Raw genomic sequence first — 22,480 nt, 5'->3', positions numbered from 1 at the left:
TACCTGGATGGCAGTAGACCATGAAAACAAGAAGAAATAAAAAGGGGGAAGAGGGGAAAAAACAACATTCTAGGATTACACTGGCTGTGTTCTAATTCTCCCTTACATGTACTTTGAGCTCAATCAGGATTAGATAACTGTTGAGTTCTAGAGGAACCAATACCATGTATTTTGGCTCCCATCTCTTTCTCAGGGAACTTTCTTGACTGCTCATCTAATGTATTGGCCTTGTCAGTGTTTGTCATGTTTATTCGTTTACTGAATATCTTTCACAGAAAGTAAGTTTTCTTCAAAGCATGAAAATGTCTTGTTTTATACTCCATCCCCAGTCCAAATGGTACCTGGCATGTGATATTTCTTTAATGGTGGAGAACCCTTTCTTGTTCTCCCCAGCGGAAGATCCCTTCTTTGAGGAATTTGTTGGTAATATCAGACAATACAAGGAAGGCCGGTAGGTACAAAATACTTATGTATTTATGAATTCATGACCAAATTAAATATGAAACCTTATATAAAAAGTTTTTTTTTCTCCTCCATTACATTCTCCCCATACTTTCTTGCTCTGGAACTCTCTTCCTTTCTCTCTTGATACCTTCTGGCCTGCCCTGCATGGGTGGGTTTCATGCTTTTGATCCCCAGATTTCCAAGTGCCAGGTTCATGGGGGATAGGAATTCAGCACCTCCTCCCCCTCCTGCCTGCCCTTCCCTTCTGGGGAGAGCAGATACCAGCTTTGGCCTGGCTCACCCGTACCTTCCAAGGGTGGTTTCTCTGGGTGGCACCTGGGGCTGCTGTGCCCCAGTGCGGTGTGGACTGGCTCTGACAGCTGTTGGGGAAGGGGCAGTGGGTCCCTGAGGGGTTCGCTGGTCCCGGCTGCTGGGGTGGGTCTGCGGCCATGATCCCGTGGGCTTCCTCCAACTCCTCAGCCAACCTGCACTTTCTCTCCCCCACTGGCCTCTCCTCCCTCCTGGTCAGTGGCCCCTGACGGCTCAGCCCTGCAGGTGCCTGGGAGAACCATTTCCCTTCCCCTTGTTTATGGCCAGCTCTCTTACTCACCTGCACTTCCTGAGACACTGCGAGCCTGGCTGGGCAGCTGCCTCTGCACCCCTCCCCCTGATGAACAATGTGGATGCAGCACTGCACTACCCTCGGGGTGCTCTGTGCATCACCCCTGAGTCTCTCCCTTCCTGCTCCTGCAACTGCTCTCTCCTATCACCCTGGGGCGTAGTTACTTGAGCTCTTGGTGGCCTGCAGGAAAGCTGACCAGCCAGTGGAGGGCAGCAAGTCCTAGAGAAGGACTTTCAGTGGGGAAGCAGCCATGCCTCGGTGGCATCTCGGACTCACCAAACACTGGACTTCAGCCACTTTAGACCTGCTCCGCCTGCCACCTGCTGCTCCTTCTCCTGAAATCAATTTAACCTGAAATCTCTTGGTATCAGTATCGATATCACAAAACCGTGGCAGAGATTGCCTTTATCCTAGGCTTACTCTATCCTTGACCTAATCAGAATTTTGGTGGTGGAGCCCCAGCTGGACCTGGGACGGAGAGCCAGTCTTTTCTCTTTCAGTGTCTTTCTCAGCCCAGGGGCCCCCTGAGCTGTGTGCCCACATGGCCGTGCTGCCCCGGCTGCCCTTCAGTGGTGGGGCCTGGCCTTCAAAGTCTAAAAAGGGCTTGAGGGGCAAAGAATAGGTCAGGCCAGAAAGTAGGGAAGGGATCAGTTCCGGCCCAGCTTTTGCCTGACCGGGGCAGTAAGCTGCTGTTGTGATCTTCTACCATCCTAAGACTCACTCGATCTTCTCTGATCCTTGCTTTTGCTTCTGCTCAATTCCCCCCTTTATCTCCTACCGTCTTCTCCAAACCAGCAGTGGGTAGGGCTCTACATCTGAGATCCTTCATGACAGCAGCTCTATTCTCCAGCTCAAGGGGCCTTTATCCTGACACTTGACCCACACCCCAACCCCCACATGACAAGTATCAAAGGGACCTCCTGTTGCCGTAAAGGAGATAACATGCCTTCTTATGGCGGGCAAAGGCTGCCGGACAACGCTGTGTTCAAGCCCCGAGTGGGACTCACTCCCCACCCCATAAACCTCCGGTATGTTACCGGCCAAGTCCTTACGCTGCTCCTCGGAGCCAGCCCAGCAGGGCCGCAGCATTCTCAGGCAGGGAAGGTGACAGTTTCCTTCCTGAAAGCCACTGGAATTGATTCTACAGCTCAAACTTTTGTCTTATCATCATGGGGACCTGTTTGATCTTACAAAAAATGTAAGCTATACAGCATCTTTTTTTGTTTGTCATTCTCTAGGGGTAAAAAGGATAAAGTGTTTCTGTTAGGGTAATTTTTGTTTTAAGTTCTGTTTTTTTGTTTTTGGTTTGGGTTGTTTTTTTTTTTTTTGCTAATTTTGCCCCACCCCCAAAAATGCAGTGCTAACCAGAGGCAGGGAAGGGGCCCAGAGGAGTTCGGGATTGCTGGGCATGTACTCCCATGAACTCCCTTCCATTCCCCTCCCCCTATCCCAGTTGTCCCCTCTGGTTCTCATCCTCAAATCTGAGGGAGGTTCTAGGAAGTCAGGGGGTGAGGGAAGTGGGAGGGAAGCATTTATCTTTGCATTCAGGCACTGCTTCTAAGCCTGGAGCTCTGAGCAACCTGTTCCCGTGGTTAGGATTATCAGGCCTGAATCATCTACAGCCTTGGTAGGGATGCTGGTAGGATGGCAGCCCTTCCACCTGTGGTCTCCTGTAGCTGTACCCCAGATCTAGAAGCCTTGAGTTGGGCTCTAGAGGCTAATTTCTACCCTGACTTCTCCAGTGAGGACTTGAGTAGGTTCCAAATGGAAATGCCCACAAAACATTTGAAACTTTCAAGTCTATTGGTAGGAAAACATGGCCAAGTGAGGCAGGACCCTCTTCTCCTGCTCCCTTCTCCTCCTCGGGGGTGGGGGATACTGCCTCCCTGGCCCATAGCACAGACCGAGCCACACAAACAAGCCCTGGAACCTTGGGGCTGAGAGGATGTTCCCTTCAACTCTAGGGTTCTCAAACTCAAAGATACAATGCCAGAGCCCTGTTGGCTCTTCCCCTGCCCCCAGGTCTCCCAGCAGTTGTCTCCTGCCCCACTGTGGAAATGGGGACGTCTGGAGGTGGTCCCTGTCCTCCTCCACAGGGCCTGGCTCCTCTCTTGCCGAGCTACGTTGGCTGGTGAGGACAGGTCCGCCTTGAGGGTCCTGGTTCGTGGGTCCCGTTGTCCCTGGAAGGTGGAGGGGGCGATGCCGAAGAGCAGAGGGGCAAGGGCAGATGGGGACAGCGGCAGTAGGGTCTGAAGAGGGTGGAGGCATCTCAGACCACAGCCGAGGAGGAGGAAGGGGAGGACGAGGCAGCCGCAGAAGACGAAGGGGAGGAGGGGCCGTTCCAGAAGAGCCATCGCCGCTTGGGCTGCCGTTTCAGGTGGAGATAGTCTTCCTTCTCACGCTCCTTCCGGGCTCGCTGGTAGTGATCCTCCTCCTTCAGGTACCAGACCGGTGGCCACCGGTGCTTCTCAAAATACTCCTGGTTTTCTGAAGCAGAATGCAGCAGGGCTTGCTTAGAAGGAGGGGCAAGAGAAGGCACAAGAGGAGCCCTGGGGCACAGAGGGGGGCCAAGGACACCCACCCCCCACCCCGCTGCCCCCCCTAGCAGGCCTTCAGTCCCCCAATACACACTGACCCCTGTGGTCCATGAAGGGTCAGCCCCTGGCCCTGGGCCTGGCACGGAGCGTCCACTCTAGTTTCAGAGTTCGCTAAAGATATGTCAGTGCAGTGGAAAGGCACTGCAGAAAATGGTGTTTTTCTTCAAAGACTAAGGAAAGATCTGAACTGGGGCTTAATGTGTAGCTGTGAATAAAACAGCTTCACACAGAGAATGCAGGAGAAGAGGGGAACAGAGGTGTCCTCAGGAAGGCATTCGCATGGTCAGGGGATAGGAGTAGAATCATCTGGCCAGAGCCACATATTTCCAGAAGGGGGCAGGGGATAGGGTTGGCTGTGAGAGGACTTCGGAGTCAGACCCCAGGACCTTATTCTAGAAGGCATGGGGATCCGTGGGAGGATTTGGAAACAGGAGAATGACACAATTGGATCTGAGCTTTAGAAAGAAAACACCAGAAAGTTTGGGAAAAGGAGGAGAGAACAGGTTGAGAACTGGTAGGGAACTGCAGGACCTGGCTGCAGGGAGGACGGTCAAAGCAGAGTGACGGGAGCCCAGGCAGCAAAAGTGAAGACTCCCAATAACACCCAATGGCAGACCCATCAAGGAGGCCAGTGACCCTCTCCCTGGAACCCGTGCAGTTCATTTTGGGCTCTGGCTCCTGAGAAAACAATTAGGCAGAGAGGGAAATGCAAGAGACCCCAGAGTTTGTGTATCCCTGGGCCACAGGCTATGGCTTTTGTCCAAGCTCTGGGCTGTTCCTATTACTAGGTTGTCAAACTAATTTAGCAGGTCATGAGCAGCACTAAAAAAAAAAAAATTTCCATTTTTCCTATATGTGTACTAGGTTACAATAGAAAATATATTTCTTATTGTGGAATTCTTATCAAAAAAGTATAAAATATACCATCTCTAATCCAACACCTCTTTATACCTCAAGAAGAAGCCCAGAGAGGTAGAGGTGAGTGGTTCAAGGTTCCCAAGCTGGTTGGTGGCAGAGTCTACCTACAACTCAGGACTCCTGCCCTGCAGACCAGTGCTTCTCCTGGTCCCTCTCTGCTCAGCTGGCTTCACCTTTGTATCCCAAGCTGTCCCTGGTTCCCCTGGGGTCAAGTCAGAACAGTGGACCCACACTTGGGTCTTGCTCAGGCAGGCCCTGGGTGCTCACCTGGGGACATGGCCTTCATGTCTCGGGGGAACTTGCGGCACACGTTGTTGTAGTTGGTGCAGATGTGGTGGAGGCACCAGTCAGCCAACTGGTACGCACAGTGGAACTGGAGATGGAACAGAAGAGTGTCTGTACTGAGGCGCCCTGGAGGTGGGGGGAGTCTGCACAGATAGGTATCGGTTGTCCTCAGAGCTGAAGCTTTGGCGCTGCTTGGCCAAAGACCCTGTAGTCATAAAAAGCTCACCTCCAGAGGCAACCACACACAGAATTAATTATAAGGAAGCTATGTTTGATTTTGGTTCCTTGGTGCTGCTCCCAGCACCCTATCACCTTGCCTCTGCCCTGCATGTAACAAATACTGCCTTCACACTATGGACATCCTTTGCCCCATACTGTGGCTTCCTATGATGTCTACCCTCCTCAGACCTTACCCTGATAACTTCCTTCTCCTCCCCACCAGGGGTCCAAAGCAGTCTACACTAAGGTGTTAAGAATCAGGACTGGAAAGCTCACCTTGCCAGGTATGTCTGTAAGCCTTGAATCAGCCATGCTTTAATATAAACTATTCATTAGTGGTAAAATTTCTGACATTGTAAGGGATATTTTGCTTGCATGCTTATTTGTTTGAAAGTAAGTGGATGGGACAGTTAATTTTACATGGATGGCCCTTAACTAACCCTTAGTAGGTACAGGCCATGTCTAAACAAGAGTCTGGGTGTTCCATCCCTTGCCCTATGGTTCCTAAAGTCTCAGTCCCTCCTCCCATGGTCAGCTTCTCCTCTCCTCTTGGCATGTCACAGAGTTCTCTAGCTGCTTCTGAGCTAGGGGGATGAGGTAGGCTCTCCCCAGTCAGAGTGGTGCTGCTGGAAACCAAGTCTAACTTCTGGTCCACTTTCTACCCATCACCTCCTAGTCCTCCCTTTCACTACCAATGGACAGACAGAGCCAAGAGTTGAGGATTTTGGAGAGTCCTTTCCTTGCCAATATACCTGAGCCAGTTCCAGGAACACAAGGACGTCCCCATCAATGTCCACCATCATCTGGGTTGCCTCCATCAGCCCGGTCACTGTGTACTGCTCTGTGACACACACAGTCAGGAGTCAGCTGAAGAACCACATGAATGGACATGCACTCACTTACACCCCGCAGCAGGGGCTCGCTGTAGGGCAAAGAGAGATCAGGGCCACGGGCAAGTCCCAACAGGCCAGGAAAGGCTGCTGGCAGTTTAGTCTCTTCCCACCAGTTGGGAAACCAGGATTACAACAAGACTTTCCCCATGGAGTAGGAGTGGGGGTTGAAAGAAGAGATTAGAGTCCTCTAAGGGGATCCTTCAAATTATACAAGTCCCATCAAGTATTCTGAATACATAAGGTGTAAATTCCCAATGGAATCAGCCGCTGATACTGACAGGTCTTAAGGCCTCAGTTTTGTTGAAAACAGAAAATTATGAATTAGAACTACGATCAAGCCTAGTTATTTGTATTAACTGAAATTTTGCAACAAATTTTGTGCTAACCTTCCATTTTACTTTAAAATATTTATATTGAAGAGGTTAAATAAACACCTTTAGTTCTGAATTTTAATTGGAAATACCAGTTTAAAATCACAAGGAATTTTATCCTTAAAAAGATAAATATGTTTATGGAAATGGCCTTAGATGCAATAACCAACCCAATAGCCATGGACATTCCCTAGTGTTCAGATTATGGTCTTGAAATGCCATTTCAGTTTCCAACTATAAGAAACCAGAGCTTCTTGGAAAAAAATTATTGATTCTAGGTCTATGGCAGGAAATGCACATGATGAGCATGGAACATCTTGTCATTCCAGATAGTAAGAAAGCTATGAAAGCCTCTGGAGGCAACTCAAAGAGACTCCAACCAGCTAAAAATGGAGTATAGTGTTTGAGCTTCAATAAGAATAACTGCAATTAATTAAAACCTATCACGTACATGTAAAGCCTAAGGGTTTGTAACAACACTTTTAAAAAAACCTAACTGGTCACCTTCAAGGATGATAGAAAACAGAGTTTTTATCTTGAAACTGGTAAATAAAAGGAAGGAACTGAGCATTTGTCCTGCATTTTCTATATAAACCTTACCATTAGGTTATCAAACTAGGTGAGAAGTTTCTCTGTTTAGAAGTCTTCCCACAAATAAATGAGGAAGGATTGAATTGGAATATCATCATTTTGTAGTACCTAATGAATTAATGAATTAATTAATTTTGTAGTACCTAATGAATGAATTAATGAATTAATTAATGTAGTTAGCACCAGTTGTGGGTATTAACTTTTGATTAACCATTCCAGGTGGGTCTTGATTAATTTAGTGGAATCCTTTAAAAGATTCCATTAAAAAGAAGCAGTTAGATATCTGCTAACATCTCCAGAAGAAAGAAAAATAGACAATATATGCCTTGACAAAGAACAGAAACAATCTATGAATTAGTCTTACCAAAAAAAATAGAATATGAATCTGATGTAGCCTCTGGATGCATCTACCAATTTATGGGAAGTAGAGAGGACAGAGGAATATGTTAAACAATATTATAGAAGTGCAATCAGCAAAACCTAGATCGTGGTTTTGGTTTCAACAAATGCAAACTCCAAGGGCACACTTTTCTTTTTAAATAAGAAAGTACCTATAGATTAAAAGAGACTTAAAGGACATGTAGAAAAACAAAACCATGCTATAGTGTTTATGGATGCACACTTGAATGATGAAACTATAAAGAAAAATTAGGAAGTAAATCTACAAAAAGTACCATAAAAGTGTCATTGGCAGAGTAGTTAGACATAAGGAGACCTGTGATCGGCACAGTTAGGTCGGGGCTTCTGGTGAGGCTGGCAGGGTTCTAGCTCCTGATATGGGTAGTGATTAGATAGTTCATTAAGCTAAACATTTGTTTCATGCAGTCATGTGTTTATGTTATATTTAACAATAAAAATTTTTTAAGTTTGAATTAACTTCATAGAAAGCATACTTCACAAAAACTTAAAACTTCACCAACTACACAATATTTGGCACGTTCCTCTGATTCTTAACCAGGTACACAGATACATGTTTGTTTCCATTTTCTAGTGTGTATGGACCAGTTCACAGGAAGTCATTCAACATTATTTTCTCTAAGCCCTTCCATAGTTCAGTGCAGTTTAACATCTTTAATGGCTACTCTGTGAGAATTAACTGGATATGCTTAATCAGTGGTGCTTATTTGACTTGCTCCTAATTGCCTGCCATGATGAAACAAACATCTTTGTATATTTTTTGCTTTGGGTCATTTCTTTAGAAATAGATAGTTTTCAAAAGTGAAATTATGAGTTCAAGAGCTTGAACAGTTTCATGTGCTCTGGGAAGACCACACCATTTTTCATGACAGCAGTGGATGACATATTGTTAGAGCTGTCTCTCTCTTGTTCCTTGCTCTAAAGCCCTCTGTCCCCCCAGTCACCACCTCTGGACTCCCTCTGCAAGCTCAGCTCTTAACATTTCAGTTCTGATAAATGATTTCTTCCTTTGACCAAGCCCCACCTTAAAATTCATTTCCCATCACTAGATGGCTGTTTTCCCCTCCCACCTGAAGCCCTTTCTTGAGATTCTGCCTAGAGCCCGAGCTCCTCTGAGGAACTTTCCTGAACCTCAGTTTTAATACCTTAAGCCCTGTTCCTGTCTGCCCCCAGACCTTCCCTACAACACTAACTCTGACATCAACACCAGCACTGGTACCTATGCTAACACCAACACCATCATCACCAACTCTGACATGGACAGAAGCCTGGATCTCAGCCCAGACTCCCTTTACCCGCGGGTCCCAGCCACCAGCTTGCTTGGCTTCCTGATGGCCTCAGTGCTCATTTACCCCAGAGGGCCTCTAGAATATAGCTCTTTCTAAAATCTGAGCTCTGGTTCTCACAATCCTTTCCAAGAATTAAGAGTGATAACAATGTTTGCTTTTTATTTCTGGAAGAAGAAAAAGAAGGAGTAGGAGAAAGAAAAGAAGGAGAAGGTGAAGCAGCAGAGATGGATAGAAATGCAAAATGGCTTGTATAACTTTGCTTGAGTGAAGCCAAGCAGATGAGAACATAAACCACTATTATCTAATGGAGACCACTTATTAGGCTGTGTGCCAGTTTGAATCTATGGTGGACCCCAGAAAAACCATGTCCTTTAATCCTCATTCAATATTTCTGGTTGGGAGCTTTTTGATTGTTCCCATGGAGATGTGACTCACCCAGCTGTGGGTACCAAATTTGATTAAAGGGAGATGTGACTCTACCCATTCCAGGTAGGTCTTGATTAGTTTAATGGAATTCTTTTAAAGAGGAAACATTTTGGAGAGTCCCTTTTTAGAACAACGAGAGAGTCATGAGGCCAAGAGCCCATGCAGCCAGGGACTTTTGGAGATGAATGCCTCTCTGGGGGGCTTCATGAAACAAGAAGCCTGGAGAGGAAGCTAGCAGACATCACCATGTTTGCCATCTGCCTTTCCTGTTGAGAGAGAAACCCTGAACTTCATTGGCTTTTCTTGAGTGAAGGTAACCTTTGAGTGCCTTAATTTGGACATTTTTATAGACTTGCTTTAATTGGGACATTCTCATGTCCTTAGAACTGTAAACTAGCAACTTAATACATTCTCCCCTTTTAAAAGCCATTCCATTTCTGGTGTATCACATTCCTGAAGCTAGCAAACTAGAACAGGCTGAAATAACATTTGGAGAGAGCGTAAAAAATGACTCCATAAATCATCTTGCACACATTCCTTGACATCTTAATGTGTCCTCCCCCAAAACTTAATATGTACCAACAGGTTTCATTTTATGCAAACTTATTCCCTTAGTGCTCACAACCTCCCCTAAGAAAAGTGAGGTGAAAGATGAACTATCATCACACCTCAGGATTTCCCTGACTTCTCCTCCAGGGAAGTCCCTGAGTGCTCTGGTTGTTACCTGTGAGGGCAACCAAGTGTGGCAAGCAGAGGCGGTTGGCTAGGATGATGAGTTTCATGTCATCCAGGTCAGGACTGGAGGTGAACATGCCCGTGTAGAGGTATTCCAGCACTGCCCTCATGCAGCTCTTGCTTGTGTATGGAAACACCACCTGGGGAAAGGAAGGCAGACACCCAGGAACACTGAAATTCCACTTTAGGGAACAATTGCCCAATATGGAGAAACTCAAAAGGCCCCAGCCCACCCATCTGGCCTGTGGCAGGCACACAATCTTCCCAGAGCTGTGCTCCTGCCCCTGCCCAGAGGATCTCCAGAGGCCTTCCTCCCAGACCAGCAATCTGGACTGTGAACAGTGCTCTAATATCATTTAAAGGGACCTGGATTCTTACTGGCATCCCTCTGAACCTGATCTGAAGTGAAGGATGCTTGGAAGGGTCCTTTTCAGTCACCTGAACCCACACCCTGGTCTCTCGGGTTCCTGCAGAAAGCAGTGAAAGAAGGGTAGAGAACGAGCAGAGTTGAACACCAGCTGGCTTCTCTCTGGCTGCTTGAGGCTGTTGGTCTGGGCCTCCGGGATCTCTTCAGAGCAGCGTGGCAACCAAAACTGCTTTCTCATCAAACACAAGCCTCTCCAGGCTGCCCTGGGAATCAGCTAGAGCTTTTAAACTGGCTTTTATGGCACTGAGAAGTGCCTAGGGCTCATATGTCCCTAGGGCCTCTGAGTTTCTAGTTCCAAATCCTATTCCTGCTTCAAGATCAGAGACCAACTCAAATCTCAATCCCTCCATTTAGCCTTCTACTGCTAATACTTCTTTCCCTAGGCTCGTCCCTCAAAAAGAAAGAAAAAAAAAATTACAGACCAGTTGGGAAAACTAGAGGTGGATACTTAGAACATTTAGGCAGCTGTACAAAGTAGTCTTATTAACTAGAAGGCTGAAAAGTAAACAATCAATGTTACAAGAGTTCAGAGAAGATGGAGAACACCAAGGGCTATGGCCTGGGCCACTCAGCTTGGCTGGAAGAATGCAGAGAAGGGGGTAGACTTAAGAGAAATATTTCTAAGGACACATTGACGGGCCCCTTCCATCTAAGTGCTATGATTTGTTCAATTCTGAGCTTTCTAGTCTAGGTGCCTGAGAAAGCAGTGGTGTCAGGGAGAGAAATGGTAAATTGGAGGGGCACTGATTAAGGTAAAGGTGATAGATTTAGCTTGGGACAACAGTGAATTTTTTCTACTTGTTTCATGTATCTGTATGTGTCAGAGAGCCAGCAGGGTACATGTGCTGGTTTGAAAGGATGTATGGACCCTAGAAAAGCCATGTTTTAATCAAAATCCCATCTCATAATGGCAGAATAATCCCTATTCAATACTGTATGTTTGAGGCTGTAATTAGATAATCTCCCTGGAGATGTGATTTAATCAAGAGTGGTTGTTAAACTGGGTTAGGTGATGACATGTCTCCACCCATTTGGGTGGGTCTTGATTAGTTTCTGGAGTCCTATAAAAGAGGAAACATTTTGGAGATTGGAGATTCAGAGAGAGCAGAGAATGCTGCAGCACCACGAAGCAGAGAGTCCATCAGCCAGCGCTATGGAGATGAAGAAGGAAAACGCCTCCCAGGGAGCTTCATGAAACAGGAAGCCAGGAGAAGAAGCTAGCAGATGACACTGTGTTTGCCATGTGCCCTTCCAGATGAGAGAAGACACTTCTAATAAAGGCTTAGAACAGATTTTGGTACCAGAGAGTGGGGTGCTGCTGCTGCATTTTACAAATATCAAACCTGTTGGTATGGCTTTTTAAATGGATAAGGGGAAGATTCTGGAAGAGTTGTGAGAAGCCTGATAGAGAAGGCCTAGAATGCTTTGAAGAGACTGTTGGTAGAAATGTGGACTCTAAAGATACATCTGACCAGGCTTTAGACAGAGATGAGGCACACGTTATTGTAGATTGGAAGGAAAGTGAGCCTTGTTTTAAAATGGCAGATAATCTGGCAAAATTGACTAGTGGCTTTGACTGGAAGGCAGATTTTAAAAGCCATGAACTTGGATATTTAGCAGAAGAGATCTCCAAATTAGATGTGGAAAGTGCAGCCTGGTTTCTCCTCGTAGCTTATAGTGAAATGTGACAGGAAAGAGATAAGCTGAAAACTGAACTCTTGAGTACAAAGAAACCAGAAATTGATGTCCTGGAACATCCTGGGCTTCCAGGAAGGGAGTCCCCAGAGAATAGTGCCCCACGTGAGGAGTTGACCAGATGTGGAACCAGTCAGCCATCTCAGAGAAAGCCAGGATCAGACATGGCGTTATCCAGGAAGGATTTGTGGAAACTCCTTATGTCTGATGGGCATGACCCAAGGTTACTGCATAGAAAGCCAACGAGAGTGCTGTGGTACCTGTATAAACAAAGCCACTGCCAGTCTGAACTGGGCAGTTCAGAGAAGGAACACACTGGAGGAAAAATAACTTCAGAGGCAAAACCATGGAAGCTGAGGTCTGAAGTCAAGAAGCCTCAGGCCTGGAGAGTGGACCCACCCAAGCCCGTGAAGAGGGTGAATTTGCCCTGAAGGCAGAGGATGGGCCTTCCAGCTCGTTGCAGTGGAAGAGTCATGCCACCTCAGGCCTTGGAGAGAGTGAAGCACACTCCTTGGGGTTTGTGGAGAGCCTGGCTGCAACCACATGGTTGTGTTAAGTGTGTGCCCCGGAGATGGCAGAGAGCCTGGGTGCAGCCCCAATGCTTAGAGAGGGTGGGGCCGAGAAAAAGGTGGTCTCCCCAATGTCCCCCAAGGTTGCGTTTGGAGAGAGACAGGCCTCTGAGTAGGCTCTTAGAAAGGGTAGGACTGCCACTTTCTAAAGCCCTGAAGATAAATGACTCTCATACTTTGAAATCTCATGGACTTTGCACTGCGGTTTTCGAAACTGCTTGGGTCCAGTGACCCCTGTGTTCCTTCCTCCCTATGGAAATGGGTATATGTATCCTATGAATGTTCCTCTTTTCTTTGTTGGCAGCAAATAACTTGTTCTGAGTTTTACAGGTCCAGAGCAAATGGAGAAAATTTTGCCTTAGGACTGTCCATGCCTTTAACTAACTTTGATGAGACTTTGTACTAATTTTAATCTTGTATTAATCTTGTATTTGAAATGTTGCTAGAATAGTTCAAGGTTCTCTGATATTGTTGTGGAATGAATGTATTTTGTATATGGGGAAAAACACATCTTTTTTAGGGTCCAGAGGGTGGAATGTGCTAGTTTGAAAGGATGTATAGACCCTAGAAAAGCCATGTTCTAATCAAAATTCCATCTCATAATGGCAGAATAATCCCTATTCAATACTGTATGTTTGAAGCTGTAATTCAATAATCTCCCTGGAGATGTGATTTAATCAAGAGTGGTTGTTAAGCTGGGTTAGGTGATGACATGTCTCCACCCATTTGGGCGGGTCTTAATTAGTTTCTAGAGTCCTATAAAAGAGGAAACATTTTGGAGAATGAGAGATTCAGAGAGAGCAGAGAAGAATGACACAGCCACAAGAAGCAGAGAGCCTACAAGCCAGTGACCTTTGGAGATGAAGAAGGAAAACGCCATCCGGGGAGCTTCATGAAACAGGAAGCCAGGAGAAGAAACTAGCAGATGATGTTGTGTTCGCCATGTGCCCTTCCAGAAGAGAGAGAAACTCTGACTGTGTTTACCATGTGCCCTTCCACTTGAGAGAGAAACCCTGAACTTCATTGGCCTTCTTGAACCAAGGTATCTTTCCCTGGATGGATGCCTTTGATTGGACATTTCTATTGACTTGTTTTAATTGGGACATTTTCTTGGGCTTAGAACTGTAAATGAGCAACTTATTAAATTCCCCTTTTTAAGAGCCATTCCATTTCTGGTATATTGCATTCCTGCAGCTCGCAAACTAGAACAGTGCAGTAGAAAGAGCCAAGGAATCAGAAGTCCTGGGTTTAGCTCCTAACCACTCTACTTCCTACTTACACCACTTTGGGCCAGTCACTTACCTTCTCAGGGCCTCATTTTTCTCATGTATAAAGTGGGAACACTATGGTATATGTAAGAATAGTGTGAATTAAATGAGATATATATTGAAAATGCTTTCCAAACTACAAAAGTGGTATTTTTATGTTAAGATATTATTATAACTCTCCCTCCAAGTATATTATAAAATCCTTGGATATGGGAACCATCTCATAAACTTTTCTTGGACCCATCATTATGTGGTTAGCACAGAGTCAGTGCTGAAGAAAGTATCATTAAATGACAGATGCCTCAGATGCAAAAAGTATAAATCTCTCTCTCCTTCCCATCCATTCCCATCCTCAGCCTCACCTCCCTGGTGGAACTCTCCACAAATGGGCCTCCAAACATGGCAGCCATCCAATCACAGCTGGAAATCAACAGGGGCTTGTGGGCACTGATGGTCCCATCATCTAGGATGAAGGTCACATCTAGCCAGAAAGAGAAGAGGTATTGCATGAGGATATGGTGAAAGAATGTGGGATAACCAATCCCAAGCGTTGTCTCTGAACCCTGACAACCCAGCCACCTTCTGAAGCCATTCTCCCCATAAGATGTGAGCACTGCACAACCACGCTCTCAGTCTTAGAAGACGGGGCTTCAGAGCAGATAATCCATCTCTTCACAACAGTAGAAGCTGAAACCTATTTGGAATGCAAAGTGGACCAACCCCAACTCATCTGAAATTACTTAGAAAGAATTCCCCTGCCTTCTGGTCATCTGTTCTTTCCTAAGCATGTTCCATACCTGAGAAGGTGCCTTTGGCCAAGCACTCCTTAACCCGGTTGGTCCGGCGAACATGGAAGGCCTTGGTGATCTCCTGGTTCATGAAGGCTTCATTATTGAGAATGTTGGCCACCATCATGCGTAGGTCAAAGACCTCCAGCAGCTCGGCAATGTGAGCAATGTGCATGAGGTCCCGCTCATTCTCATCCAGCTCCCCTGTGTACAGGTACTTGAGAACAGCCCGAAAGGGCCCTGGCTGGATGGAATTGTCCATTTTTACCACCACCATCAGCCGGGATTTGTAGGTCAGAGGATCTTCTGCCATCTCTTCCTGGATGCTCACAAAAGCACGGCTCCAGGAAGAGAGCACTCGACCCCTTCCTGGCAGGTACCCCGACCCATTGCCCCGTAAGATGCCATCACTGGTTGAGGCCCGGAGTCCAGCAGGACCAGAACCCCCACCCTCGTCCACGCTCTCGCACACGTCAAAGCTGGCTGCCCGAAGCAGGAAGTCCCGCCCGTGGTGGTGGTGGTGATGGTGGTGTTGTTGATCAGAGTGACCCCGGTGGTCCTCTGGGCGGGGGCCCCCTGGCCCAGAGGGGCCCCCCAACTCCCCCTCACTCAGGTCCATGAGGAATAGGTCGTAGAACTTGGAGGAGGAGGTGGAGAGGTAGATCTTGTGGGCAAAGATGCGCACCCGCTCCTGCAGCACCAGGATGACGTCCGCACAGAGCGGGTCCTCCAGGAGGTGGGCGGGGCACTCCTCACTGCTGGAGGGGGCGTCGGGCACCACGATGATGGGGGGCGGTGGCTTTGGGGGCAGGAAGGGGGCCTGCAGCAGAGGCCGCTGCACATTGCGGAGGTGGGACTTCCAAAACTGCAGGTGTCGGCGGGAGATGAGAGCGGCCCGGATGGCATTGTCAAAGACATCCTTGATGCCGAACTGGGCCACCACGCTGGTCTCGTAGTAGGGGATGCCCAGTTCCTTAGCCACCTCCCGGCCCTTCTCTGGGGGAAGGATCTCATTGGGCTTGATGGGCCTGGAGGGTTCAAAAAGGGAAATCAAACATGTGTTGATAGTGGAGGGCACAGTGCAGGGAGAAGCAGCTCTCCAGAGCCTGCTGTCCTCCAGGCTGAGAGATTCTGCTCAGGATCTGTTACTGTGGTCCTTGTTCCTGTCTTGCTCGTGTCCACAGCCTTTGCCCCTTCTCCTCTGTCTAGCTAAATCCCACCAGACCCTCAAGTTCTACTTCCAGTTCCCTCTGCGTCCAGGAAGACTTCCATATCCACAGTGACCTCCCCAGCTAAAAGCAACAGTTGTATGAATTATCTACCTCATTGGCAATAGCTTGCATTGTTTCACATTGGTATTTAACATGTTGACATATTTAGTTTATCTCCCTGCAAGATTTTCAGACTGTCTCATAAAAAGAGACTACCTGCTCCTCTCTTTTCTCACAGTGCTTAGCACAGTATTGCCCACACAGTAGGTATGCAATAGATATGTGAATGAATGGACAGATAAATGAATGAATGCACACCCTTGAGCTATTTCCAAATGGAGGGGGAGATGTAAGGCTTAGTGGGATTGCCTCAGGGCTGAGCAGGGAATGTGGTAACTCAACCGCCCCTCCTGTTTTCATCATTTTCCCTCCCTAGCACCCCCTACCTAGCCAAGGGTCGCCTGGCCCTATTGACAGCCTCCAGGTCGGCATAGCGTAGGTCCAGCTGGCAGCCCACCAAGATGACAGGTGCTCGGGGACAGAAGTGCTTGATTTCTGGGTACCACATGGTCTTGACATGGTGCAGGGAATTAGGGTTGGCAATGGAGAAACACAGAACCACCACATCAGATCTGGGGGCAGGAGAGAGAAGTTATGGGCAGAGAAAGTCAGAAGTAGGTCATTGCCTCCTGGAATGAGGGAGCACATGCAGACTCTGCTCCGCCTTCCACAAGACGGTCCCATGCCCACCATATGCATCTGCCTACATGATCCTACACAAAGCATAGTCTAATAATACCTCTATTTATATAGCAGTTTAGAGCTTTCAAAAACCCTCATTGTGACCTCACAGCAATCTTGTGAATCAGAAATGACCATTTTTACCATCTCACAGCTGAGAAAATCATCTCAGGGCAGCTCCCTAGCTGCTCAAAATCCCATAGCTAATAAGTGGCAGAGCTGGGATGCAAATCAGGTCTCCTAACTCCAGATCCCATATTCCTTCCCTGGCCCCTGACTGCCTCACCTTCTGCCGGTCCTGTTTTCTCCACCCCTGCCTCCCAGTTTCAATTTCAGAGCATTATGCAGCTCATTGGGAAAGCAGACCTTCCCTACCTCCCATAAGCAAAGCGACGGTCTTTGTGGTGGTCTCCAAAGGTGTCCCAGAGGCGCAGTGAGACACTGACATCATCTACCACGTCTCGGGAGCGTTCCAGCACCTGTCAGGATGGGGGTTGGGAGTGGGAAATAAGGGCAACAATTCTTGGGGCCAGCTGCATGTCAGCTCAGGGTGGGTGCCATGCCACCCCTAAGGGTTCCAGGCAGTACTGGGGGACTGGACATAGTGCTATGGCTCACTGTGTGCCTTGCCCATGCTTTATCCAAGTGAAATCTGTGTGTCATCAATAACAATAGTTATGTAGAACTAAAGTAGAAGAGACCATAGCAGTGCAGTTGGTTTTGTGTGCAGGAAGGGCTCTTGTAGGCAGCCTGCCTAGTTCCCTGCTTCCCCTGCAAATCTTGTTTATAAGCCTCCAATCCTTTGCTCTAAGCCAGCAGCTTCTTCCCCCTTGCAGCTCCCTTCTCTCTAAAACCCCAGCCATCCGGTGCTCCCAATACTTAGAGTTGTGATCACTCAAGATGTTATGTCCCAGGCAAAACTCTGGCTCCGGTTACTAGCTCAACATTGCAAAACAGAAACAGTCAAAGACTTCTCCCAGGGGGCAGGTCCACTTCGGGCCTCTCTCCTGGGGCTCCTTCCTCTTCAGCTGCCCCCACCCCACCCCTGGGGGGCTTCAGTGAGCTCAACCCAGCCTACCATTTGGAGACACCAGCTATGGCTCGGAAAGAAGTCTAGATGCACAGCATGGACCCCCCGCTCGGTGGCCTTACCTCCTGGCACACCCGGTACTGGTCGATGGCCCAGACTGTGGGCACGTGGGTGGCGAGCAGCTGGTACTGCGTGAGGGTGGCATTGCAGGCCCGGGCACAGATGAGCCTGGTCTTGCCCACGGCGTTGTCCCCGACCACAACGCACTTGATGGTCTCTACGTTTGGCCTTTCATAATCCATGTCAAAATCCATTAATTGGGACCTGAGGGGGAAGAGGGAATGGGTCAGAGGGACTTCACAGGCCAGCACCCCACAGGCCAGGCCCGACAGCTCTCCTCTGCCAGGGTTCCCCACTCTTCAATCAGTGGGCAACTTTCTGGGCAGTCTTCCTGCAGAAGCCCGGAGGAGATAGGCACCACATTCAGGCGGAGATGGACATTTCCCCCAGATTCCCACTTCTCTGGCTCCTCTTCCCACCATCCTCCAGGTGGGCTTCTGGATGAAGGGAGGTCTACAGCAGACCCCACCCTGGGCCTGTCCCCACTCTCCCCAAAAGAGAAGAGTCTGCCCTGGAAGCTCACTCATCATCTGCTCTCCTCTTCTCCCAGCAGGGCTGTGGCGGCAGAACAATAAACAGCTGAGAGAAGCAGAGTTGGGGCCAGGTCCCCACCCCTTCCCAGCATGCCGGAGGGCAGGGCCACTTTAAAATTTAATGGACTTGTCAAAGCTAGGCAGAGGCTCTCCTGGTCTCTCCCCTCTCCCCTCTACCTCTTTGGTGGGTGCACCTCCATCCTTCAACCCCAGCCCTCTTTACACAGATAGGCATTCTTTCCTCTTCCCAGCCTCTCCAGGCTCAGGAGCTTCTGAATGCACCTGCCCAGGCTGCAAGCCTCCCCTCCTCTCCTCAGGGTCTGTCACGCTTCCTGCAGGTCTCACTCAGCTGCAGGCCCAACTTTGTGCTGGGGGTGAGGGGCAAGGCACGCGCTGTGACTTGTGCTGATATACTCCATGGCTGCTGGGCCTTCTCCCAGGGCCGCCTCCAAGCGTCCTGCACCCAGTCTCAGGCAGAGTGAGCTATGCCCCCTTCTGTACTGGGTGTTCGTAGGGAGGGGGGTTCTCAGACTGGAAGCATCCAGACAGCTGGCACTTATGGGAGGATGCTTACTAAGTTGACGACCAGGATAATGGGGGTGCTAGAGGAAGCGGGGGTCAGAAACGTAGGCCTGGATTTTGGGGAAAGTGCTTGCTTCAGTTTCCTTCCGTGCTGCACAGAGGGGAAGTGGCTTGTCCCCCCACAGAGAGGGATGGCTCAAATGAACAAACAGGCCATTCTGTAGTCAAAATGCCATGTTAGTGCTCAAAAAGCTGGCAGCAGGAGGCTCCCAGCTCAAGGGGGCTCTCACTGGCAGCCTCCCAGTTGACACTCACCTTCCTGGGAGACTTGGGGTAAAGGGATACTAGTGAGGAGCAGCAGGGCAGGCGTGTCCATGAAGCCTGGTGATCTCCAGGGCCACCGACCTGCCCTGTCTCGCATTCCCTGCATGCATGGCAAATAGTCTGGGGACTGGGGCAGGCTGGAGTAATCCTTCCTCCCCCATGAAAGGCTAAGCTCACAGCAGCCCTGAAGGCCAACCAGGCCCTCTCACTGCTGAGCCATCCAGCCCACGAGCCAGGTCACCACCTAGCAACAGAGAAGTTCCCTTCCGGTCAGGCTGCCTGCATGCTGTAACTGGATGCCAGCATGCAGGAATGCAGAAAAATATCCACATAACAATGGCAACTGGAATTTGCGTGACTGGAAGTACCTCAGCCACCAAAGCAAAAAAGTGCAGCAAAGGCTTTTCAATGAGAAAACCCCTTCCTGCTTCTTGGCATTTTATAGGCTCTGGACCCTACATAACAAGGGGTCTCCATGCAGCTTGCTCCCCAGTCCCCAGGGGCAATTGTCTGCAGCATTCCTTCCCCTCCTCCACCCTGCCTCGCCCTCTCCCAGCAGGCAACCATTACTCTAGCCACCATCTTGCTCTTCTCTGCTCTCTCTCCTGATCTGAGAACTGGGAACTCCACCTTGACAGTTGCTGGTCTAGAGTCAGGAAGCTGAGGGAGGTGCTGGCACTGGCAAGAATCATCTGGGCTGTGATTTCCGTTTTATTGAGTAAGAAACAAAACACATAGACTCCCAAATACAAATATGTGCAGCTGAGAACTTTTTTCTCAAGTTTAGATTGCAGGAGCATGTAGGTCTGTAAGCAGAACCAGGGAATAGGGAGGCAAAGGGCAGAGCCATCAATTCTTAACTCCAGGAGCATCTCACTATCAAAGATGATGCCAGGACGCCAACAAGCAGTGTCCATCCACATTTAGCCACTTTATGATTAAAGTGGCTTCTCCTTCTTGCTCCTCGATTTCCTCCCCATTTTTATGATTCTCAACCATTCCACCTGCGCGCATGACTGGCAAACTTCATTGTCGTATCTAGAAAACAGCAAATCATTTCACTTTTCTGGGCATTAGTCTCCCCTTCTGGAAAATGGGTATGAGATGGGAGCTACGGAAGAAAGTTTCCTGAATCCTGGTTAATTTGGGGCCAAGAGAATCTGGGCTGAAAATAGGTATTTGTCTTCTTATGTAATGCCAGGATTATATAATACTAGATTACATATCTATATGTGTAATTATATCTCTCTTTAAGGTACTGAGTGGCCCAATCAAGCCAGCAGAACTCTCAGCCTATTCAGGCCTGTTTGAAATGAGGACCTTATACAGGAGAGAACATGCCAACAGGAACATAATTTTTTGCTCTGAATATTGCTACTTTACTGTATAATTGCTCATGTATGATGATACAACTCACTCAGGATGCTTCTCTGCGTACCCTTCCCCTCTGGCACTCCCACCTTCCATGACTCTAGACTTTGCCTCACAATCACCTCATCCCCATTTCTTCTGAGTCTCCTGACTAACCTCCTTAAACAATGCTTTCTTTTCCTTATCTCCCTGATCCCAGAGTCAGGGAGAGGCTCCCCCACCCCACAATCCCTGGTTCTTCTTCAACCCCCCCCCCCCCCCAAAAAAAAGAAAAAGAAGCAGCCTCCTACCCACTGCTCTCCTGGCAATTTGTACTCAGTCCAGGCCAAAATGTGTTTAGGTAAGCTACAACCCTCATGGGCTCCCATTTCCACCCCCACCCCCCTACACACACTCTGAGCAGAGCCCAGAAGAGCCCCCGTTTCCCTCCCACAGCTGATAGGAGGCTTGTTCATCTGTGGCTGCCCTAGTCTGGTTGTCAAGGAAACTACAGAATCTCCCTAGGAGCCTGGCTTGTCTCCTAGCAACCAATATTCCACATCCTGCATCTTACAAAATGTGAAAGGGAGGAAAATGCTGAAAATGTAGGTAAAAATTAAGGAGGCTGGATAGGAGGGGAGAATCAAGAAGAAAAGCCCAAAGAGAGGGGTGGATTCCCAATTAAAAGAGGCTACTACTGGGGTGGCTGACATTGTAATACGGGGTGATGGAGAGATGAATCCAGCCCAGCTCCCACGGAAAGCAAGGCCCAAAGGGATCCTGGACGGTCATATTAACAACAATGCAAGCCTAAACACAGCTCAAGCCATCGCAAACCTAAAATGTGCAAACATCGGCAAGCAACGCTAAAGGTTTTCCCCAGCAGGTTTGCCAGAACTCAACTGCACAGACTGCAGTGGGGTTGGACTGAAAGAAACATCTCTCGAACCACGAGCGAACCACCCAAATTCCATTCATTTTTAACGGAAACACTTTCACCACGCTAGACCTTTTTTTCCTGACACGCCGCTGTGCATACACACAATAAAAATTTAAGATGGGGAAAGGGGAGAAGTACAACACACCGAGACAATAAGTCATCTTCTTTCCCCTAGGCAAAAAAAGAGAAAGAAAGAAAAAAAAACCCGGAAAAGGTTTGTCTCAGTGGCCGCTACAGCCGAGGGGGCAGCGGGAGCCGATGGAAATAAGGAGGGGCAAGCAGGCGAGCAAGGGGGCAGGAGGCAGCGGGAGGGCGAAGCGGCGCATTTCCAGACACTGCCGGCAGCCCGGCCATCGCACACATTAATCATTTACTTACACCACTACATGTGACGGGGTAATTTCTAGTGTAAGGAACACATCTCTTCCTGCTAAGCACGCTCATTTTAGTGAAATGTCTGGGGTCCCTCCTGCGTGCAAGTTAGGACGCTGCTGCCGCCGCCGCTGCCGCGCTGCTGCTCCAGCCTCCGGGCCCGGGTCGCTTTAGATCAGAAACTCTGCCCGGGCAGTCCAGGCCGGACGGCGGACCGGGGGCAGCCGGGCGCTCTGCACTGCAGCCATCGCCTCTTCCGTCTCAGCATCGCCCCGGGCACCTGGCGCCCAATGTCATGGAGACGTGGGGCCCGCCGCGGCGGGCGGGACCCGGGCGCCGGATCGCGGGCTGCGCGTCGGCCGGTCAGACCTCGGGCGGCTGGGCCGCGCCGCCGCCGCCGCCGCGGGTTCTCCGGTGGCCGAGGGGAGAGGCGGCGCGCAGGAGTGGAGGAAGAGGGGCGAGGCTGCGACTGCTACGCGCCCGGGTCCTTTCCAAATGCAGTGCCGCGAAGACGTCTAGCGCTGCAGTACCGGGGACCGCTCGCGACCTCCTTTTTTCATTCACAAAAAAAGAAGAAAAAAAAAACAGACAGAAAAGGAAGGAAAAAAGGGGGGAGGAAATCGCTCTCGGAACGTTTGCGGAGACAGGCACCGCCCACCGCCGCGCTCCGTTGGTGGAAGGGGGTCAAGGGGGCGGGGACGGGGCGGGGAAAGAAGGGGATTGGGCGCCCCTGCGGCCCGCCCTCCGGCCCCGCCCGGCAGCCGCCGCTCCCTCCCATCCCCC

General features: G+C 49.0%; 1 protein-coding gene across 2 annotated transcripts; it reads right to left on the bottom strand.

The window, feature by feature from the left end:
* Positions 1 to 447: 447 nt before the first annotated feature.
* RHOBTB2 (Rho related BTB domain containing 2) lies at positions 448 to 21,991 on the bottom strand. 2 transcript variants are annotated; one of them, XM_077152775.1, is made up of 10 exons: positions 21,704 to 21,991; positions 17,659 to 17,860; positions 16,882 to 16,985; positions 16,212 to 16,397; positions 14,564 to 15,582; positions 14,129 to 14,247; positions 9,797 to 9,947; positions 5,838 to 5,926; positions 4,849 to 4,954; positions 448 to 3,553 (listed from the first exon to the last, which is right to left on the bottom strand). In XM_077152775.1, exons 2-10 carry the CDS (start codon positions 17,848 to 17,850, stop codon positions 3,336 to 3,338), a joined length of 2,184 nt encoding a protein of 727 aa, XP_077008890.1. In that variant the 5' UTR covers positions 17,851 to 17,860; positions 21,704 to 21,991; the 3' UTR covers positions 448 to 3,335. The 2 variants fall into 2 exon arrangements, with proteins under 2 accessions (XP_077008890.1, XP_077008891.1); XM_077152776.1 differs by lacking the exon at positions 21,704 to 21,991 and adding an exon at positions 18,180 to 18,201.
* Between the last annotated feature and the right edge of the window lie 489 nt (positions 21,992 to 22,480).

The sequence above is a fragment of the Tamandua tetradactyla genome, chromosome 3 (assembly GCF_023851605.1).
Source record: "Tamandua tetradactyla isolate mTamTet1 chromosome 3, mTamTet1.pri, whole genome shotgun sequence".
In the NCBI taxonomy this organism is placed as follows: domain Eukaryota; kingdom Metazoa; phylum Chordata; class Mammalia; order Pilosa; family Myrmecophagidae; genus Tamandua; species Tamandua tetradactyla.
Note: the sequence above shows the minus strand (reverse complement) of the source record. Positions and strands in the feature narration are given on the sequence as shown.